Source organism: Scardinius erythrophthalmus, assembly GCF_964197995.2.
Source record: "Scardinius erythrophthalmus genome assembly, chromosome: 1".
NCBI classification, from domain to species: Eukaryota; Metazoa; Chordata; class Actinopteri; order Cypriniformes; family Leuciscidae; genus Scardinius; species Scardinius erythrophthalmus.
In genome coordinates, this window is record NC_138221.1 from 54,674,795 (window position 1) to 54,695,726 (window position 20,932).

General features: G+C 37.0%; 2 protein-coding genes across 3 annotated transcripts; both read left to right on the plus strand.

The window, feature by feature from the left end:
- Positions 1-355: 355 nt before the first annotated feature.
- Positions 356-8,638, plus strand: LOC308701050 (uncharacterized protein). 2 transcript variants are annotated; one of them, XM_081383069.1, is made up of 9 exons: positions 356-447; positions 2,724-2,890; positions 3,000-3,218; positions 3,502-3,653; positions 4,465-4,512; positions 4,719-4,896; positions 5,926-5,972; positions 6,462-6,543; positions 7,034-8,638. In XM_081383069.1, exons 2-9 carry the CDS (start codon positions 2,737-2,739, stop codon positions 7,363-7,365), a joined length of 1,212 nt encoding a protein of 403 aa, XP_081239195.1. In that variant the 5' UTR covers positions 356-447; positions 2,724-2,736; the 3' UTR covers positions 7,366-8,638. The 2 variants fall into 2 exon arrangements, with proteins under 2 accessions (XP_081239195.1, XP_081239196.1); XM_081383070.1 differs by lacking the exons at positions 4,719-4,896; positions 5,926-5,972 and having other exon boundaries at positions 363-447.
- Positions 8,128-20,860, plus strand: LOC308701013 (nuclear body protein SP140-like protein). Its single transcript, XM_081383007.1, has 16 exons — positions 8,128-8,179; positions 8,789-8,944; positions 9,155-9,256; positions 9,392-9,525; positions 9,750-9,797; positions 12,184-12,234; positions 14,276-14,320; positions 14,422-14,452; positions 14,541-14,717; positions 15,262-15,395; positions 15,469-15,537; positions 15,643-15,758; positions 15,842-15,941; positions 20,223-20,282; positions 20,383-20,523; positions 20,645-20,860. Exons 2-16 carry the CDS (start codon positions 8,815-8,817, stop codon positions 20,723-20,725), a joined length of 1,419 nt encoding a protein of 472 aa, XP_081239133.1. The 5' UTR covers positions 8,128-8,179; positions 8,789-8,814; the 3' UTR covers positions 20,726-20,860.
- Positions 20,861-20,932: the final 72 nt, after the last annotated feature.

A 20,932-nucleotide genomic window follows, 5' to 3' on the forward strand; every position in this document is an offset into this window, starting at 1 on the left:
AAATTTAGCCCAAAATATTTACTTGGAGACCCCTGCGATTTTTCAATAATTTAACAACACATTTGCATGTTCAGTTCTCTGATTCAGGATTATGGCCACACTGACATGCAACAAATGAAATATTAATATTTTTAGTGTTCAATCTACAATGTTACATTTTATTTTGATTGTTTTAATTTTCAAATAATTTACTAATTTTAATTTTATTAACTCCAGTTTGGGAAACCCTGGCACAATGTAATACTTAATGCATTTCATGTTGTTGATAAGAAAGAATGGAAAATAAAAAGAGACTGACCGCCCATCCTCTTCAGTCATACACGCCCCCTTCCCCGACCCTTACGTGCTTCTCCTCCACTTCCAGAATCCCAGCCTGGAATCATCTCGTCCCGTGCAGCAGTCAGAGTAGAGTACCCCGCAGCTGAGGAGTTTGAGCTAAATATCAAGGTAATGCTAGTTGCTGTTAATGATGAATATTTGAATTTGTGTTTTGTTAAAAAGGGTAGCCCGTTTTGTATTGTATTGTATATAAGTATTGTATATTTTCCTAAAACAAACAGTCCAATGTGCAAGTTTCTGTTCTGTTTGTTAGTGGTCGTTCACACAGAACTTATTTTGTCATTCCTCAGCGCTGCCGTCGTTGTTCCATGTGCACGTGCTAGCTAGAGCTAGACGTCGTCTCGCGTATTTGGCAGCGTCTCGCTCGGCTCATGTTGTGTTGTGAAATCGCGTTGCTCAAGTTAAAAGTTGTTCTACTTTTAAAAAAACGCGCGAGAGAACTTCCAAGTTAGTGTGACCACACATTTCCGGTGTTTAGTGCACTGCCCTGTTTCCAACTTTAACTGTGTCTGCAAAAAGCCAGATCAGCAGCTTTGGTTACCAGAGCAATCGTCTAGTAATTTATTTTACCAGCGGTCCAAACTAATCCAAGTCAAGTCAAGTCATCTTCATTTATATAGCTCTTTTAACAATCTACATTGTTTCAAAGCAGCTTTACAGAGATAAACGTATAATTTATGGTAACAGAGATTGTTTTTGGCTTTACCACAGTAGCACCTCACTGCAGTACACGAGATCCAGGGGGCGGAGTTGGATCCAGATCTAAGGGGTGGAGATTGGTAGGTTTAGGGGTGGGTTTAGGGATCAGGGGGTGGAGATGGGTAGGTTTAGGGGTGGGTTTAGGGATCAGGGGGTGGAGATGGGTAGGTTTAGGTATAGACATACTGAGTGTCAGAATCCCACAATTTACCCATTCGTTTCAGCCTGTACCCACTTTTGTGTCCTTAAACGCTCGTTTTTTGGGGGTCGACAGATTATAAAAACGTATTTCTGGGTTTTTTAGCTTGTTTGCTGTACACCTTGTCACACAGCAGCTTTTAGCCATTTTTCTGTCTTTTGTTATAAGTCATAAATGACAAGGAGGCAGCCTCTCGCAATGCAAAGTCAATGGAGATGGTTGGATTCTTCTCCCCGTCGGTGGGCGTGGTCTTTAGATTATGAGGCGTTGTGCTCTGTCTCTGTATGTAAGGTGCCCTGGATTTTGTGTTCTGCAGTGAGGACCATCTCAACTAACTACCTGGTTCGTCATCCACAAATAATTTAAAGGGATAGTTCACCCAAAAATTTGCATTCTGTTGTTATCTGTTATTAATTGTGTATTGTTTAAGCATTAATAAAAAATAAAAATGTTCACCCCAAAATGAAAATCATAATTCACTCATAATTGAACTAATTACGTAACTGTCATAATTTACTCACCCTCAAGTTGTTCCAAACCTGTATGAGTTTCTTTCTTCCTTTGAACGCAAAATATGGTATTTTGATGAATCAACATCCATTGATTTTATATCAGGGTAATGATAAAGCTGCCTAACCCATCACACAAACATATGCAAAACACTAGGTTTAAATAAAAACATGTTTTGACCAATCTGTTCTTTTAAACTAGTGAGGGCCAGTAAATAAATATCCTCACTAGTCAGACCGTCATAATATTTCACTATACAAGTGGAGACATTTGGCCCTCACAAGTACAGTAAACCTGTACAGTACACACACACACACACACACACAAACAAACATGTTTATTTTAGGTTCCAACTTCCAACAGTTTAGAAAATGTGAATATACAAGATGGCGTAATTTCTAGACCTGGAAAAGCCACGGTTTTGAATCTTAAAATGGGCATTTTTTTTATAATGAATAGCCTATATATTTTTTATTTTTATTTTACAGCATCCTCTGGAGCTTTTTCCGCATTTAATCCTTGTACTTATTTCCTATTCAGTAAATCTCAAATTACTAGAAAAGTCATGTAAATGTCTTGATTATAAAGAGTGGGATCCCTGAAGAATATTCAGCTGTTAAAACTTCTGCAGTCCTGTGATTTATTTTATTTGTAATTATAATTATTTTAGGCTGCCTACTTATATTACTCTGTGAAAACCTTGTTTCAATGTATTTTCTGTGTTTTACTGGTAAATTTGGCTTTTCCTTTAATTATGCCCAAAGATAAATATTTATGACTGAATGTTTTTGATGAAAGACATCTGTACATATCTCTCATATAAAAATTAAATGTGCTTGTGTTTGCCTAAACTGTATAAAGGAATCCAAATTATTGTATTTAGATATAATCAAAGTTACGTTTTGATGATGCAAAGAGCCCTAAAATTTTACAAACAATTGTGAATATCCACGACTAATTGATGGCTATGTTTTAGAGACCCACAGGACATGAATTTATTCATGGATCAGGGCAGCACTTCAGAATCTCACTGGCTGAGCGAGATGGAAAAAAGTAAAGGAAGACAAAGGGAAAAAAGAAAGATGGATCAAAAAAATGGTAACAAGAAGAAAAAAGCCAGAAGTAACAAATCCAGGCTTCCAGGTAAGCAAAAACCAATGATATCTAGAATGCAATAAAAACGAATGAAGTTGAGGTTCATTCGCAGATCCATTTAGTAAACTAAATATGACATAACATTTGCCTCTCATAGACCTGAAGAAGATGAATGTTGCATCAGTTACGAAGCCAGAATGTGAAGTGAAGGAAAACTGCTCAGAAACAGGTGTTAGTAAAGACGAGAGAATGAAAAGATGCTCAAACATCTTTGCTCAAAACACAGATGTTCTTCAAGAGGTCAGAGATAAGAAACAGCTGGGTGTTCGTTGTGGAAATGTGGCAGGTTCTCTTCACAGAATAAAGTATGACACTGGTAAGTTTTGGGGAGATATATTTTTTACATTGTGTGAGAAAATTAAATTGCATGTTTAGTTTTTAAAGTCAAATTGATGTTAAAACAAACTTTTAACTGTTAAAAGTGAGTAATACACAATATTTTTTTAAATATGTACATGAATGCTAGTCTACTGTGATGCAAATGTTTTAACAAACCTACATGTATTATTTCGGTAGCACTTTATTTTACAGTCCTGTTCCACATTTACATACCATGTGCACCCATTCTTATGTTCTGTATCATGTTTCTCTTTCTTAAGGAGAGAAGTGTATTTTATGTAAAGGGAAGTGGTATAGTCCCAGTCAGTTTGAGGCGATTGGAGGGAAGGGGAGTCACAAGAGGTGGAGGTTTAACATCTATTACAGGCCATCAAAAGGCTTCCAACAAGTGCAACTACTGAAACTCATAAAGGTATGTATGGAAGTATGCAGTCTGGATGTTTGGCTGGCATAGACGTAATTTACGGGTGGGACATGTCCCAACCACTTTATGCCAGGGTCAATATTGTCCCCGACACTTTTTTGAAACATCTTTTTGAAACATAACTAATGCAAAGGAAACCTATCCAGTTGACGTTCATATGTGTTAAATAAGAGGCCATTTGGCGCTGGAATGTGTTGTTTTTAAAATCATGCTGAGTGTTCGTTGGCAGTGTTATCATGCAGTCAGTGAAGAGGCAGAAGTTCTCTTTTGGCTCATGCACAGTCTTTACACGTACAAGTGTGCCAATCTATCTCTCAATGCCGTTGCGGAGACTCTATTCTTCTTTCCAGTGAAATCACAAAACAAACTGCACACAAACTCGTCCCTGCTCTTGATATACAATCATTGATGAAAATCTGGCACAAACAAAAGTTCTACTAGCAGACCATTAGGGAATCCGATATGCTAATTGTAGATCTATGCATTTATTCACTAACATGAAGAATCTCGGGACTAACGGTATATTGCATTATACATATAGTAGATGTAAAAATGAAACTATCACATTAAACATGAGTTCTGAATGTACTATTGAAATTGATTTCTGGATATTATAATGTTATTTTTTTCTTACAATTGTTATTGTACATGTCTGAAATAGCATCCACTGTCCCACCTACTTTTAAAACAAAGTTACGCCACTGATGGATTTTATGAATTTGTTAAATTTTATGAACAAATTTGAACCTCATTTTACTGGTCCTCATCTGATTTAAATGAACTCTTCTGTTTTTCTTAGAGCGGGGTTCTTCCAGAGTTCGGACACCTGAGGCAGTCCTTTAGACAGGTATATATATTATATACTGTAACAAAAAAAAAGTAATAAGTCTATTGGCCATTAAACAAACCATATTCATATTATTTTTGTAGTTCAAACTGACAACATTACAGATTTGTAATTTGTACAAGATTTGCCTTAGATTTCATAACAAAAATTATGACCCTTTGAAGTATGGCATGCTTTATTATCACTACCATTTAATTTGACCATAGGGGACACAGAAAGACAAAAGGCGTGCAAAGTCTGTGCAAAATTTGACGAGGAGAAATGAATTGTTAAACGCCTTAAAAGGTTTTCCAGAGTCCTGGAAAAGATTGTTTGCCAAGACTGTTTCAATACCTGTGTGTGGAATTGAAAAGAACACAGTGCAGAGGGAAACAATCCAGCTGGGTGAGTTTGAATAAGTATCGGTACATTTCTTGTCTTTTTACCACCCATTGCTACTTATAGTAGCAAAATATATGGGAGAGCATTGCTATAATGTGACTATATCAGATTAGGTGTCGGGTCAGAATTAATTTTTTAGGTGGAACCAGACTCGTGTACGGCTGTTACCAGAAGCCATTGATTCTAGTGTATAAAGTTATATATATGGATATTTTTTTATACATAACGCATCGCTTGGCTTCAGAAGGCCTTTATTAACCCCATGGAGCCGAATGGATTACTCACACATACACACAGACACACATAAATATATATATGTGTGTGTGTGTGTGTGTGTGTGTGTGTGTGTGTGTGTGTGTGTGTGTGTGTGTATATATACAGTTAGGTCCATAAATATTGGGACATCGACACAATTCTAATCTTTTTGGCTCTATACACCACCACAATGGATTTGGAATGAAACGAACAAGATGTGCTTTAACTGCAGAGTTTCAGCTTTAATTTGAGGGTATTTACATCCCACACGTGAACGGTGTAGGAATTACAACAGTTTGTAAACATGCCTCCCACTTTTTAAGGGACCAAAAGTAATGGGACAGATTAACAATCATAAATAAAACTTTCACTTTTTAATACTTGGTTGCAAATCCTATGCAGTCAATTACAGCCTGAAGTCTGGAACGCATAGACATCACCAAATGCTGGGTTTCATCCCTGGTGATGATCTGCCAGGCCTCTACTGCAACTGTCTTCAGTTCCTGCTTGTTCTTGGGGCATTTTCCCTTCAGTTTTGTCTTCAGCAAAGTGAAATGCATGCTCAATCGGATTCAGGTCAGGTGATTGACTTGGCCATTGCATAACATTCCACTTCTTTCCCTTAAAAAACTCTTTGGTTGCTTTCGCAGTATGCTTCGGGTCATTGTCCATCTGCAATGTGAAGCGCCGTCCAATGAGATATATTTCATTATAGATCATTTGCATTAACTGACCCTGAAATGATTATGGCTTTTGCTTGTTTTCTACCACAAACAGAAAGTTCTTCAGATGAATCCGAATCTGTTGCTGAAAGAGTCAAAATGGTGAGGTGTGCATTTAAGTTGAAAAATAACTTATATTATATTATATTATATTATATTATATTATATTATATTATATTATATTATATTATATTATATTATATTATATTATATTATAATAAATGAGTTTAGCATATACATGATGATGATGTGTCATCTAAAATATTATTAGGAGATATTTATTAATAATATTATTGTTTTTGAAGGGAATCCTAAAAGCTGCAAACTCTGCTTAAAAGCCTATAGTTGAATCAATAACTATAATAAATTATTCTGCAAAATAACAATAAAAGAAGCAACAATATGGCACTGGGGGAATTCAGCTCAAAATCTGTGGTAGTCATTTATATCCCAAATAACTAACTTTAACTTTATCCTTCACCTTCTCCCTCAGTTACTGGAATGTACCCAGCTATTGTGCCCACTTATCCTCTATTAACAAACAGACATAAAGCATTAATTAAATCTTATTCTTTCTTTTTTTTATAACAGAACAGGAGAGAATCTGTGATGTCAGCTGAAACCGTCAGTAAAAATACCACAGAACCGGTTGGATCTACTGCTAGTGATAAGGGTTAGTGAGCTCTGCAAATTTCCTTCTATATATTTCTCTCATTATGAACTTTCTGATTCTTAAAATTCCCAATTGTTCTTAGACTATGAAGGTCTGAGACTTTGGTTACTTTCACATCTCTTGCTTCTGCTTCTCATTAGAGTAAGAATATTAAAATATTGCCAGTCTATTACTGCATTTTAGAGTGCGACATTTGCTGTGTTTTTTTCCTTTGATGTATATTCAAATTTCAGACTTTGTTTAATCTATTTGTGTGTGCTTTACTCACCCTCATGATTTATCTCGATCAGATCCTTTAAGTCATATCTGTTGAATGATATAAGTACTATTGATAAATATATTTAATAGTAGCTTGTGCCAATTTGTTAAGCTTTTAAAATTTTTGATAAAATGCAGGGTCACTGATAATTAATTGTGTTTGTATTGTTACATGAATCATACTACAATGAAATGTTTTTAATGCACACTCTTTGTCCTTCCCCAAACCAAGATCCGCCTGATTCACATCCTATTGATGCTTCAGAACCTGGAGTCTCTCCTGTCGTAGAGGAGGCCGTCCAGACCACAGATGACCCAGGACAGCTCAGCGCTGAATGGCAGAACCCTGTTGCTTCTGAAGAGACTCAGCAAACAAGGCAGCTGCAATTATATGAACTTCTGGAAAAACAGTTTAACACCATCAACAACACACTGCAATCAATTGATTTGTCTTTAAAGAAGCTGGTGGAAAAGCAGTCACATGACACACTGCCACAATACATCAGTATAACACCTGCTGTTATAGAAAATCCTCAGATTCACTCCTTAGTCAAGCAGGAGTAAGTCACAGATGCTGTAAGGACTTGATTGGGATCGGGATAGAAGTGATGGGCTAAGGTTTGAGATTAAACAAAAGCAGGCCAGTACTGATGACGTAGAACTGTGGTCTGAGAGCCTGTGATTAGATATGTATACATCTTCCCTAGGTAACTAATACACCAATTTCTTTTTAATGCGCAAGGGCCAAGAAAATAAACTTCTCTTTTGATAATAATTTACTGTTTTTGTCACATTACAACACGAAAACATCATAGTTTCTTTTCTGTCAATGCTTGTGGCAAATACAGTCATAGTCTCTGAATGTTTATCTACTATTGTCTATTCTTCTCTCTGTTTCTGGCCTGTAAACCTTCAGACTTTTTCAAAACTTAAAGCTTTTCCAAGCCAACGTTAACATTTTGTCTTGACAACCATTGCTTTTCTAGTTAATTAGTTATATTAATTTCATTTTTTAATTTCATTTTTAATTCTACTAAAATTTTAATTCATTCATTCTGCATGCTAACTCAATTCAAATTCAGGAATTGACTTGGAATGAAAAAAAAAAAAACTCAATTCAGGTCTGAATGATGCACGAGTCTTTTTCACCTTAAGTTTGTTTTATTTTTATTGTTAGTAATCAGGTGGAATAGTCTCTCAGTGACGTATAAAGTCAGAGCTGCTGGAAGGTGTGGTTAGGTATAGGGCATGTAAAAAGAAAAGCAATTTGATAGTGTGTACGTCATTATCTGTGTGTGTGTGTGTGTGTGTGTGAGAGAGAGAGAGAAAGGGAGAGAGAGCGTTAGAAAAACAGACATAAAGTCGTGGACACAGCAAGGTGAGTACATTAATGTTATTGGTAGTAATTCCAATTTTAATGTTGTGAGTATTTCCTGGTCTGATGTTTTCTCTTTTTTTGAACTTTTTCACTCAAATTGCAAAACAGGAATGAGTCCAGGAAGTAACTTTCAGTTTTGTTTCATTGTGAATACTCGCTTTGAACATTCATTAGATCTCAGTCTCATTATAATCTGTAACGTCTTAATTATTTCTTATGTGACTTGGGTGACTTCTGCAAACAAAACAGCATGTAGAATTCAGTCATTCATTAAAATAATGTAAACAATATGATGGTGTCCATCAGATATGTCTAGAGTAAAAACTGAATTACCTTACATAGTGATTTCAATATTTACTATTAAAATGGTGTAAAAAAAATTAAAGTCATTTTAAAAGCAATTTATTATGAAAATGTATATTTTCTATATAAGACAATAAAGGTACATTTGTTGTATTGAAAATTTATATGTTCAAATATTTTCCATTGAAATTACTCATAATTACACATTTAGGCAGCAAGTCCACATGATCATATTTAAAAGTGCAAAATGCATTTAATAAACAAAAATGACGATTTCCATGTAAAAACTGTATAATCAATGTTTAGTGTGTTTGAGAACCACAGGTCTGGACATGGAGTCTGAGTCTGAATCAGAATCTAAATGGGATCCAGAAAGCAGCACGGACTCTCACAGTCTGAGTGAGAACGAGAGAGAAAAGAAAGGAAAACGAAGGGGGGAAAGAAAGATGAGGAAACATACTTGTAAGCAAACAGGACCATCCTTCTTATGTACAACCAACAAGAGCCAAGCCAAAGACCCAATTGAGCTCTCCAAAATACACAACAATACAAACAATTTGATGAACTGAGGAGAGATCCATTAAAAAGATTTGAGGCATATAATTAACACTGCTCTGTCTCATATGGGCAATCTGAAGCTCATTCATGCCTCACATCTGTCCTTTATTTCAGACTCCAGACAGAAATTGAGACAAATAATTGAAAACAAACCTGAACTTCGCGTCACATGTGGAGATAAAGATGGCGTCCTTTATGTGGAGAAATATAATAACAGTAAGTACAGACACTAAAAGAATTTAGTTATGAGTCTCTTGTTGAAGACAAACATTATTCTGAAAGTTCAGAACACACCCAGATGCTCTAACAGTATATTGGTTGCATAAACTGTACATAAACTTCTGTTTTCAGTGCAGATGTGCATCTTCAGTGAAGACCAGTGGTTCATGCCCAATGAGTTTGAGATATTTGGAGGTAAAGAAAGGAGCAAAAAGTGGAGGAACAGCATCTTTTACAATGGCACTCCACTCCAGGAGCTCATTAAGGTGCATAAGAACAGCTTCATTACTAACAGTTTCAACCAATGCACACTTAAGTTCAGTTATAATTAGCATTCAGTAATTGTTAATATGCCCATGGGGGTTTATTTTATTAGTGAATTATTAGTAAATCCAAATGTAAGAGTGTCAGTTCAATTGAAACATTAATAACCTGTGTTGATTATTAGCTGAGCACATCTTCTAGCTTTGTATTTTCTTTCTGTTAATAGGATGGTCTTCTTTCGCCCTTTAAGAAAATTCCAGTTCAGAATGAACAGGTTTGGTTGTTTTTGTACCTAACTAGTATAGAATATTTTTATTAGACATGTAAGATATGTTTGTAGAATAACCTGTGAACCCATGATTTCAGGCCTCTGGGATTTACACTGTCTTACTTCAGCTGAACTTGCACCTACACAATGATATTAAAGGGGACCCATTGTGCCCCTTTTTACAAGATGTAATATAAGTCTCAGCTGTCCCCAGAATGTGTCTGTGAAGTTTCAGCTCAAAATACCCCACAGACAATTTATTATACCATGTTGTAAATGCCCATTTTTGAGTGGAAGGAAATGTTTTTGTGCATGTGTCTTTAAATACAAATGAGCTGCTGCTCCTCACTCCGCTTTTCAGAAGAGGGTTGTGCGTTGTAGCTGTAGTGAGAATATCAAAGACTTTATATTGGTCGTGTACTGTACCTACTGCTATTTATGCTGTTAATATGAATCAAACAACAATAGAAAAACAGAAAATCACTCACTGTTTGAATAACTTGATAGATTGATTAGTTGATTGAATAACTTAGTAGATAACTTAGTATAAAAATCTGTAGAAATTACAGTATTACTGGCAGCTACTTGCCAGTAACTTACTGTAGATTTAAATTGATGTTATTTACTGGCAATAATTTGTTTAAAATTAAATGAACATTAAACATTAACAAGTCTTTATCTTTACAGAATAAAACTAAAATAACATCCTCATGCAAAGCATTCTGGGAACCAAAATCTGAAGGAAAAAAAAACAGAAAAAGGTTGATTAAGATTTCTGGTTCCCAGAATGCTTTGCATTAGATTGTTATTTTATAATTTTATTCTTTAAAGACAAAGACTTGTTAATGTATAATGTTCATTTAACTTTGAACAAACTGTTGCCAGTAAATAACATAAATTTAAATCTACAATAAGTTACTGGCAAACAGCTGCAAAATTACAGCAAATTTTTTACAGTGTGCTGTTAAATGCTCTGGCTTGGAGAAAAACATGGCGGACTGTGTACAGCTCACTCAGGGCGGGGTCTATGCTAATAGGGTAGAGTCCGTCAGCAGTCGTGGGCGGTGCCTACGCATTTGTGACATCACATTAAAAAAAGAGGAGTGGGTGGAATTTTACCATTATAGGGTGGTTGTGTACACACACCATGTAAAAGTGAATTTTGAGCTTTAAGCTGTTCTTTTGGTTTACGTGACCTTCAACATTTCTTTAAAAAAAAAACACAGAGTAACTTTGTGGTACAATTAAAAAAGTATATACAGTTGTAATCAAAATTATTCAACCCCCATTGCAAATCAGGTTTATTAACAAAATGTACAGACTTTCAGCTGTTTGCAATGAACAAATTTATTTATTTATTTCAGGTTTATTTAACAGGGACGATGCACACTAATAATACATAATTAAATGTACAGTGTGCCAAAATTAGCCAAAAGCTATTTTACATCTGCTGTCCCTGGACAGATCTTAATATGTCATACCTAAAAAAAAAAAAAAAAAAAAAAAAAAAGGATTGAAATATTACATACAGGTTAATATGAATTAAAAAAATTACTAAACCAACATATAAAATAGAACAATGGGTCAATATCAACAACAACACCAACACACACATACACACACAAGCCAAACTGTCAGTCTATTTAACAAAATCTTTTTGGACATGCACAAAAAACAATATAGCTGGGACAATAACCAACAACAGAGGTTTCACCTATCTAAACACAAATGAGCCAGACAACCTCATCGGCATAGCACAATAAGCACAAACAAACAAACAAACAAACAAACAGGCAGGCAGGACAGAGAACGAAGACAGGGTAGCAGCAAGATTTCATGTCAAGTGTAATGTTGACAGTCCTGACTACCTAATCAAACAAAAGTAATTGAAATAGCTCAACACAACAAATGTTTCAAGTGGTTTCTCCAAATTCAACTGAAAGTACAACTTTTAATGACTGCACTTCCTCACAACAGCACAAATCTGCAAAAGAGTTGTTGTGTCAAGCACACCTGATGCAACTAATCAAGGGCTTCATTAGTTGCATCAGGTGTGCTTGAGCTAGAACAGCTGCATGTTAGAAATATGTAAGAAATATGACTAAGTCAGAAGAATGGTCCAAAAAGTTACGAGAAGTCATTGCCCTTCACAAACAAGGAACAGGCTACAAAAACATAGAGAAGGCACTAAATGTTCCTAGATACACCGTTGGAAGTAGGGCTGTCAGGATTCCTCGATTAAGGTCGAGTACTCGATTTTTAAAAATCCTTGACTGTCGAGTAACCAGCAAAATACCAGAAGTGGCGCGTTCCACAGACGAGAATCCATGAATATATGTTGTGAAATATCTTGTATATATTTTCACACTATATTTTCATGTCTGTCGCACAGAATGACTCTCCTGGATCCTCCCCAGTTACTTACAGGCTCAGAAAAAGGAAGGTTAGATCCTGATATAATGATTAATTATAAATAGTCATTTGAAAAAGAAAGTACACCCTCTTTGAAATCTATGGTTTATGTATAAAGACATAATACAACAAATAATCTGGTTCTTAGCAGGAGTCCGTTCTTCGTACGTGGATTACTCAATTAGCTGGAATTCAGTGTTGACGATTTAACATGATCCAGGATCGTTAGGTTCGTCGAAGCTCACCCCAGAGATGCTGTCTTAGCAACGGTCTGTAAGCTCAAACATGCTCTGGAGCAGGCTTATTTCACGTAAACAGGATTAGATTGAGGTGATACTTAGTTTGTCCTAGTCACTGATACTTTCTTACAAGAGTACCATAATAAACCAGGGACAATAATAGGCTAGAAATTATTTAAAAATAAAATAAGGGCTGTCTCAATCGCAAAATCTTTACAGTTCACTGAAACGTTCACTCCCTAAAAAGTCCCACACTGCACCACGAAATCCAGGGAGCATTGATACTCACTATAGTGGCGTTTCCACCTAAATTACCCGAAACTATTTATCCCAGAAACTTTTTTCCCCCCAGACCTGTTACTGTCTGCTTTTCCATCGTGGTATAAAGTACCGTGAAGATTAAGCAAATTAATCAGATTAGGACTGCATATGCCTTTCCAGTTCCCGCTGGATTTTGTCCTCAGCTTACAATCTTAACAAAGCCTGAACCTCATCATTGGTCCATCAGTCGTGTTTTTTAAACTCCATTGCTGATTTGAATAGCAAACAACTCTTACTGCACTCACCGCAACAGACTTTGAAAAATGGTGGTTGAATTAAAATGCTGCATGGAGTCAACCAATCAGCATGTTCAGTGCCCAAGTCCCACCCCTGAAAGTTCCTAAACTTTGAAAAAGTATTACCCAAGCGGCAACCTTCCAGTCTCCCTCTTGAAACCAACACGGAAGTGACTTGCAATTCATCAACTGGCCGTTAGAGACAGCGAAAAAGAGTTAATCCCATATACCCCACATGTTAAAATGTGACGTGAGCAACCTGTCTGTCTTCTAGTAGCTCTGCCAAGAGAAATCTGAATCATTCCCTTCCGAAACTTGCAGAGACGGAGAGTGTGAGTAGGAGATGTCCATGAGCTAGGAGCAGGAGAAACTTTTGCTAAGTATTCTGATTAATTATTTTGTCATTTTGCCTCCACGTCCCCCCCAATTGCCCGCGAGCTTCTCCTCCTGTCCATACGGTAATTTCTCTACTGTGTGACAGAGAGTCGCGTGTTATGACGCAATCGTTAGCCTATTTTTACAAAAACTGCTTCTACGGGGCCATAATGTAAGATTATTCTACATTATTAAACATTTTCGTGTTTCTTTAGGAATAAATAATGGACTAATGGAGTCTTTAAACGCCTCAGATGTAAAGTTATTCGCTGTCAAAGTAACGCCAAAATGAATGGGAGTCAATGGAATGCTAACAGCAGGTGGGGGTCCGCTAATCAATGGCGGCACCCGGGGAAGCTTCAGTGTTTTCTGAAAGATTACCCCCTTGGGATTCGCCCACTTTGGGCTTCCAAAAATGCTCTTCAGAAACCTACGAGTGACGTCACGGGCACTACGTCCATAATTTTTTATAGCCTATGGTACTACCTCACGAGCAGGGACTTTCTGAGGAAGAATTTTTTTTTTTTTTTTTACCGGGAACCACATAAATTGCGCGAGCCAACTCACTTAACATAATGACACGCAGTATAGATGTTTTGAAAAAACGAACCATTAATTATATTTCAGCATAAACATACATCACTAGACACGGGTAGTGAACATAATCTAGCTAATATTTATAATTAATTTACAGCTAAAATGTCGCAGTTATATATAACAAAGAATTTAACTATAGAAAAACCATAGAATTCAAATAGGTTGTACTTTCTTTTTCGTGTGTATGTGTGTGTGTGTGTGTGTGTGTGTGTGTGTGTGTGTGTGTATAGATACTGTATATAAAAGGTCACAACATATGTTGTAAAATATGTTTTCACTTAATGTCTGTCTGTCTGTTGCACAGAATGACTCTCCTGAATCCTCACCTGACAGGTTCGGAAAAAGAAAGGTTAGATATGATTTTATATACTGTATATGTACTTTTGAGGGAATTTTACAGCTGTCCTCATGTTCCACATCTCTGACACGCATCTTTTCTGTTTTTCACAGTGCAGGATACAGCTGCTCTACTCCAGCTCTGGTCTGTATAATAATAATTATACAAAATAAAATATAGTGTGTGTATATATACAGTATATATATAGTGTGTGTGTGTGCATTTGTTGTAGAATCAGAAGGGAGTATCAATGGCAATGAAGATGGTGATGCTGACAGCGATGATGTCAGTGATGTTTTTGATCATGATGATGATGATGGTATTGACATGAGCGTATTTGAAGGTCCAACCCTACCTGTTACCTGCGGTTCTGGCTCTGGCATCCTGCACAAATCTCGCTTTGCCAAAGGTGTGTGAGTGGGCACATTTCTTAAATTAATTTCTACAAATGTTAATATATTGTGTGTTAGTCAAATATGTTTTACATTTATAACTACAGTGGCTCCAAAAAGTATCTGGACACTTTAAGCGCACCTAAAAATGTCTGATTGTCATTGCATTGGATACAATTATCAAACCAAGTGTCATTTATTCAAAAGAAATCTAGCACAAACATACTTTAAGAAAAATATGCCACAAAAATGGCTTGTTTATAGTTAAATGAAAAGCAATAGATATATTCTTCAGATTCTTCAGACAAAAACACATTTAGTTGAACATGCCCATAGTTAATCTGATTAACTACACCTATAGTAGAGTATATATACACTACAAATCACCAAAATGCCAGCTGATTAAGGTAGTCTCTGTCACAATTGCAGGTGCCACTTCATTTTATTTTTTGTGTCTATTGCAATGATATTCAGACATTTTAAATACTTTTTGTGATGATGCATAGCTATAAGAAATTCTTAAACTAAGATACAGAGTATGGTTCAATGTTGTTATCTCAGAGTATTGTGGGAGATGTATAAGGACAAAAGACTTCTGGCTGAGCCCAGGGGATTTCACCATACTGAACAAACCAGGTGGAACATGGAGGAAAGACATTGTGACCAATGGGATCCCTCTAGGAAAGCTTATAATGGTAAAAATGTCAGAAAATTCACATTTAAAACTCTTTGAAATAATTTGACTCACCGTTCTCACATTCTTTCCAGAAAAGAGTTTTGGAACTGCATATGATAAACTGTGATTGTGAGATTTGTGAAGAACAAGATCAATACCTAGTAAGACATCATCTCACATTTACCATGTCAGAATATCAGCATGACCAGCAAACTTTTCAGAATTCTTTAAATGTTTTATGTCTTTATGAACTCTTGTCCCAGCAGAATGATGACGTGTGTTTCGTGTGTGACTCTGAGGGAGATCTCGTGTGTTGTGACAAATGTCCACGAGCTTTTCATTCACACTGTCACCTACCAGCTGTAGATGAAGACTCACCTGGGTGAGAGAGAGAGAAAACCTTTACCTGGTTTAGTCAAACTAAACAGTTGACGTGTGTAATATTGTGTTTTGTCTGTACTGAAGCCAGTGGAGCTGCACATTCTGTGTGATAAAGAATATGGAGGATTCCAGTCGAAAGACCCAACAGGACGTTTTGAGCAGTCCAGTCTCTCAGTACACACTGGTAAAAAAGATGTCCTTCCTGTCTCCCTGTAGCACTGTCTTAGACATCTTACATTACAGACATTGCATATTATTGCTCTGTTCACGTCTGCAGTCCTCATGCCTCCTGCAGCAGGAATATGGCATGTTCACACAGGTGATCAGGGAGCCTCCAGCATCTTTCTCCTGGTGATTTTCAGAGTTTGTAGAAAGGTCTCTTTAGTGTCCTTAAAGGTACACTATGTAACTTTTGGCCTCTATAGCGGTTAAAAAACAAAACTATATGCATTTTGTGGAAGAACATGGTTTTGGTTTTGCTTTGCATGAGTGTGCAGATGAATATGGTTCTTTCTCATATATATAAAAAGAGAGAGAGAGATTACCTTAGTGCTCATAATATATTCACTACTAATGAGAGATATAACCAGTTTATATGGAAAGGATCTCAAGATATTAGCTGAAGACGTTACTGTAGCTTTACCCATTAATAGACACGGTACTTCCTTGAAAATAAATTCCAACACAGCTACAACAACCATAATGAAATGACCCTTCACAATAGATAATACTTTACAATGAACCCTGTTAGAGAGCTACATATGCGAGTTTATCTGTTCAATAAAATACCTTACTCACCTGTTGAGTGATAAAAACACCATCTCAGAGTCTCTTTTACAACATTTCCAATCCCTCAGTTCTCGCCATCTCCGAAAAGCCAAGCCACTGTTGATTCTCATTTCATTACACACTCTGTCACATTCTCTATTTACGGATATGACGAAAACTATTCCGACAGGTCTATAGTATAAACACTTGTGTTTTTGTCTTAACCAGATTTACTGTTATGTATTGACTCATTGTTTACATTTTGTTAATTTTGAACAAAAAAAGTTACATAGTTGTACCTTTAAGTTATTGTAACTGTGACCTAAATTTTCTACCTCCTGTAAACTGTTAGGCCTGGTTTCACAGACAGGGCTTAGATTAATCAAGGATTAGGCCTTAGATCAATTGGGGTATTCAAGTAGCTTTTATAAACGTGCCTTATAAAAAACATTTCTGGTGTTAATCTTGAGACAAAAAAATGGCACTGATATTTTTTTATAGATGTAAGTTGCTTTCAGTTAAAACAGCTCAACATGCATTTTAGTCTGGGACTAGACTTAAGCCTTGTCTGTAAAACCAGGCATTAGTGTCTTAAAGGGGGGGTGAAATGCTCATTTTCACTCAATCTCCTGTTAATCTTGAGTACCTATAGAGCAGGGGTCACCAAGCTAAGGCCCGCGGGCCGACTCAGGCCCGCCACCCCCCTTTGACTGGCCCCCCAGCCCCTCTGCCCCCACTACTTGAACAGGCCCTATGAGGCAATCCCCAAAAGTCGTCATGGACGGTACGTCATGGTACGGGCGTCACAGTTTGGTGCATACATTTACACGGAGAATACACTGTATAAAAATAAATAAAACTTGCGTGCAATTTAATTAATGTAATGCGGAACTACTGTTAGATACGCGGGTTCTTAGGGACACCTAATCTGTAGCTCCGCCTTAGCTCTGAAGCTCTGAAGCAGGCTGCGGTGTAAAGATTGCAATGCTCGAATATGTTGAGAGAGAGGTGTGGGCGCGATCGAAAAGTCGTAAAGTGTTTACTTATATTTGTGTGTGTGTGTGTGTGTGTGTGTGTGTGGCACGGCCGCGATCGAACAGTGGAAACATAAAAACATACTCCGTCATTTAGTTTATGCAGGACATCATTCAAACTGCAAAGTGTTTAAGTTACTGTGAATTACATTTTTAAGGAAAACAAATATATTAATCTGAAATGTAGCAGATTAATTTTCAATTAATTCAGGTACAATTACCAAACATATCAAGGTATTTTTATTAATTGAATTAATGAACTAATTATATAAAACTATTTATTGTCAGTGCACTACAAATAAACTGGTTCTATGCCTTTACTTTATTAATAAAACTTATTTAAAAAAATACAAGGCTTAAGACATTTATTCTTCTTTTGGTGGTCCAGCCTGAGACGTGCACAAGCCTTCTGCGTTTTTGTTTTGCTTTTCCCTTCACTGTACCCAACCGTGATGTCTGAACCGAGGTATGAACCGAACCGCGACTTCTGTGTACCGTTCCACCCCTAAAAGAGAGTGCAGAGTTTTCAAAGAACAGTGGACCAACGATTATTTGTGAAGAATAACTTTAAATAAAACAAACAACTTTTGCAAACCACTAGTAAAGATAAACAAATATGTGCCAGGAATCAAGTGTTGATATAGTAGTGTGGATATAGTAGTGGGGATGGCTGTGCCAGGCTAGTAATCTCTACTACACAATGAGGCCTGCTGGTGGTCATTTTGGTCTGGGTCATACAATTCTATGTTATATAGCTGACCCGGCCCCCCATCACAGTCAGGAACGATAATGTGGCCCCCAGAGAAAAAAGTTTGGTGACCCCTGCTATAGAGTAATATTGCATCCTTCATATCTCCAAAAAGTCTTTTGTTTTATTATATTTTTAATTGAAAGATTGGCTGTACCGAGTCTTTCCGGAAAAAAACGAGCGGCTGGAGGCGGGCCGTGTGGGCGAAGCTAAAGCTGTGCTAACGTGCCGAGCTAACAACACACAGAGACATTTGTTCAACAGTTTTACTCACCGTTCCAACGCACGACCGCGAACCTTTATCATTGTGACTGCTCGATCCTTAAGCATTACGGTAGACGATCTGGGCTTTGTTTATAAAACAATCATCGTCGAAATGCAGGGAACAACAGCCTTACACAACTCCGTTTATGCTCAGGAAAACAAACTCCATCCACTGGTGCCTTAACGCTGGGTTCTTTGGGAATCTGTGCAGGGTTGTCTTGCCCTGGCAACCAAAAACACACTTCTTTGGTGACATTGACTTCCCAAAAGCCGGGCAGGGCGCTTTGATGGCGAACTGCTTTCACTCTCTTGCTCTGTTTTACGAGTGCGCGCGCGCCCGCGATCTTACCGGAGAAGTGCCCTTAGGACCCATATAAGGAAATTCCGCCCTCTCTTACGTAAGACAGAGCCATACTCGAAAAAAACTTTCCGAAACTTGTGACAAACCGGAAGGACAATTTTTGGAACAAAAATTCTCCTTCAAACGTACAACTTAACTTTTGAAACTTTGACCATGTTTAGCATGGGAATCCAACTCTTTAACAGTGTAAAAAACTCAGTATGCATGAAACAGTAATTCACCCCCCCCTTTAAGGACTGTTCCACATGTGCAATAACTGCTTATGGTTCATCGAACAAGCTTGAAAAACATTGTTTAAAACCTTTCCAGGAAAGATCTGTAAAGCTTATTTGGATTTTACAAAATTATCTTTACATAATACTGTCACAGTTCTGTCACCCTTGTTCTGGGTTTTCTCTTGGTTTGTGACAGAGCTGTGACACTCCCGGTTTGTCATGTGTTTGTGTTGTTTGGTCTGTTGTGGCTGTCATGTTATTTCCTTGTGCCATGTGCTCTCCTGTCTATTGTCTAGCCCCTCCCATCTTGTTATCCGATTATTGGTTAATTTGTCCCACCTGTCCTTCTCGTTACCCTCCTTTGTTTGTCCCCCTATTTTTATTCCCTGTGTTTGTAGTCCTGTGCTGGTTCGTTTGTCCTAGTTGCTTGTTCCTGGTGTTTCCTTCCCGTTTTGCAATCTGAGTTTTTGAGTTTGTACCTTGTCTGCCGGTTAATAAATTTCCTCTGCATTTGAATCCTCGTCTCACATTCATCCATTCCGTGACAAATACAGCATCCTGAAAAAGGGACATTTATCTTTTTTGGGATGAGTAGGATATTTTTAGCCAGATGGCATTTACAACATCATCCAGTTTGACTCCTGTATGATCGTTTAGAGATCCGATCACGCATATCCTGGTAAAATGCAAATTCCCATTTACATATTACATAAGGTTGCATTAACTGAAACATGTCTGATAACAGTGCTGTGTTTGGTGAGAGAAATGAGAAAAACAAGATTCCAAGTATAATCCAGTGAAATAATTAAATAATATGTTTGATCAGTTGAGTAAACCATCATAGTGCAGTTTTGGAAGCAGAGAAAGTAAAGCATAACCTTATTACATATTACTTGCGTAGCTGAATGGAGATTATAAAAGCTCATTAGCATTTACACCTTCATTAAATGCGATCAGCATCTGTTTCATAGTGATCTAATTTGAGTGGGTCTTGAATACATTTACACCTGGCTTGACAGATGACGCAAACACACACACTGTTTTAACACTTAATCTGTTTTCTTTTCTTTTCCAGCACTGCCAGTGTTTGCTGTTACAACTGCTACATGACTGCATGACTGACCCCTGCACTAATGTAAATCTCATCTTTAGCTTCTTCATCTGTCTCTTTGCCATTATTTAAAGGTCTTAAATGTGATATACATGCATGTGACGTCTGCACTGCTGGTGTTCAGGTTCCAGGATGCAGTAAGAACATTTGTGGTCCCATGATGCTGGGCAGAGTGAAGCTGGAGCTGGAGAATAACGATTATAAAACAGTGCAAGAGTTTGTCTCAGATATTCAACACATTTTCAACAACTTTTGCACCTCCACCGTAGTTAGTTTTACTTAAATTTTATGCAACTTTTTCCAATGTTGCAAGAGTTATTTTTTTACATTTGGTGTCTTTTATATCCTAAATTCTCTCGCTTTCTCTCTCTCTCATTTCTCTGTAGGATAATGACTCGAGTAGAATGACCTCTAGGCTGAAGGAAGTATTCAAGGAGGAGTTTGAAACAGTCTTTAAGCTCTTATAACATCATGCTGTGGGTTGATTTGTCAAAACAGAAGTTACTGTCAGGTTTTTCTCTTCCAGCTCTTCTGCAGTCTAAAGTTACATTCACACTCACACTGAGTGCAATTTAAAGCAATAAGAGGACATTAATTTTAATAACTGAGAGTTGAGGATTTGAATTACAGCAAAAATGGCCATTCAATTTTTTTTTATTTTTTTTTTATAAATA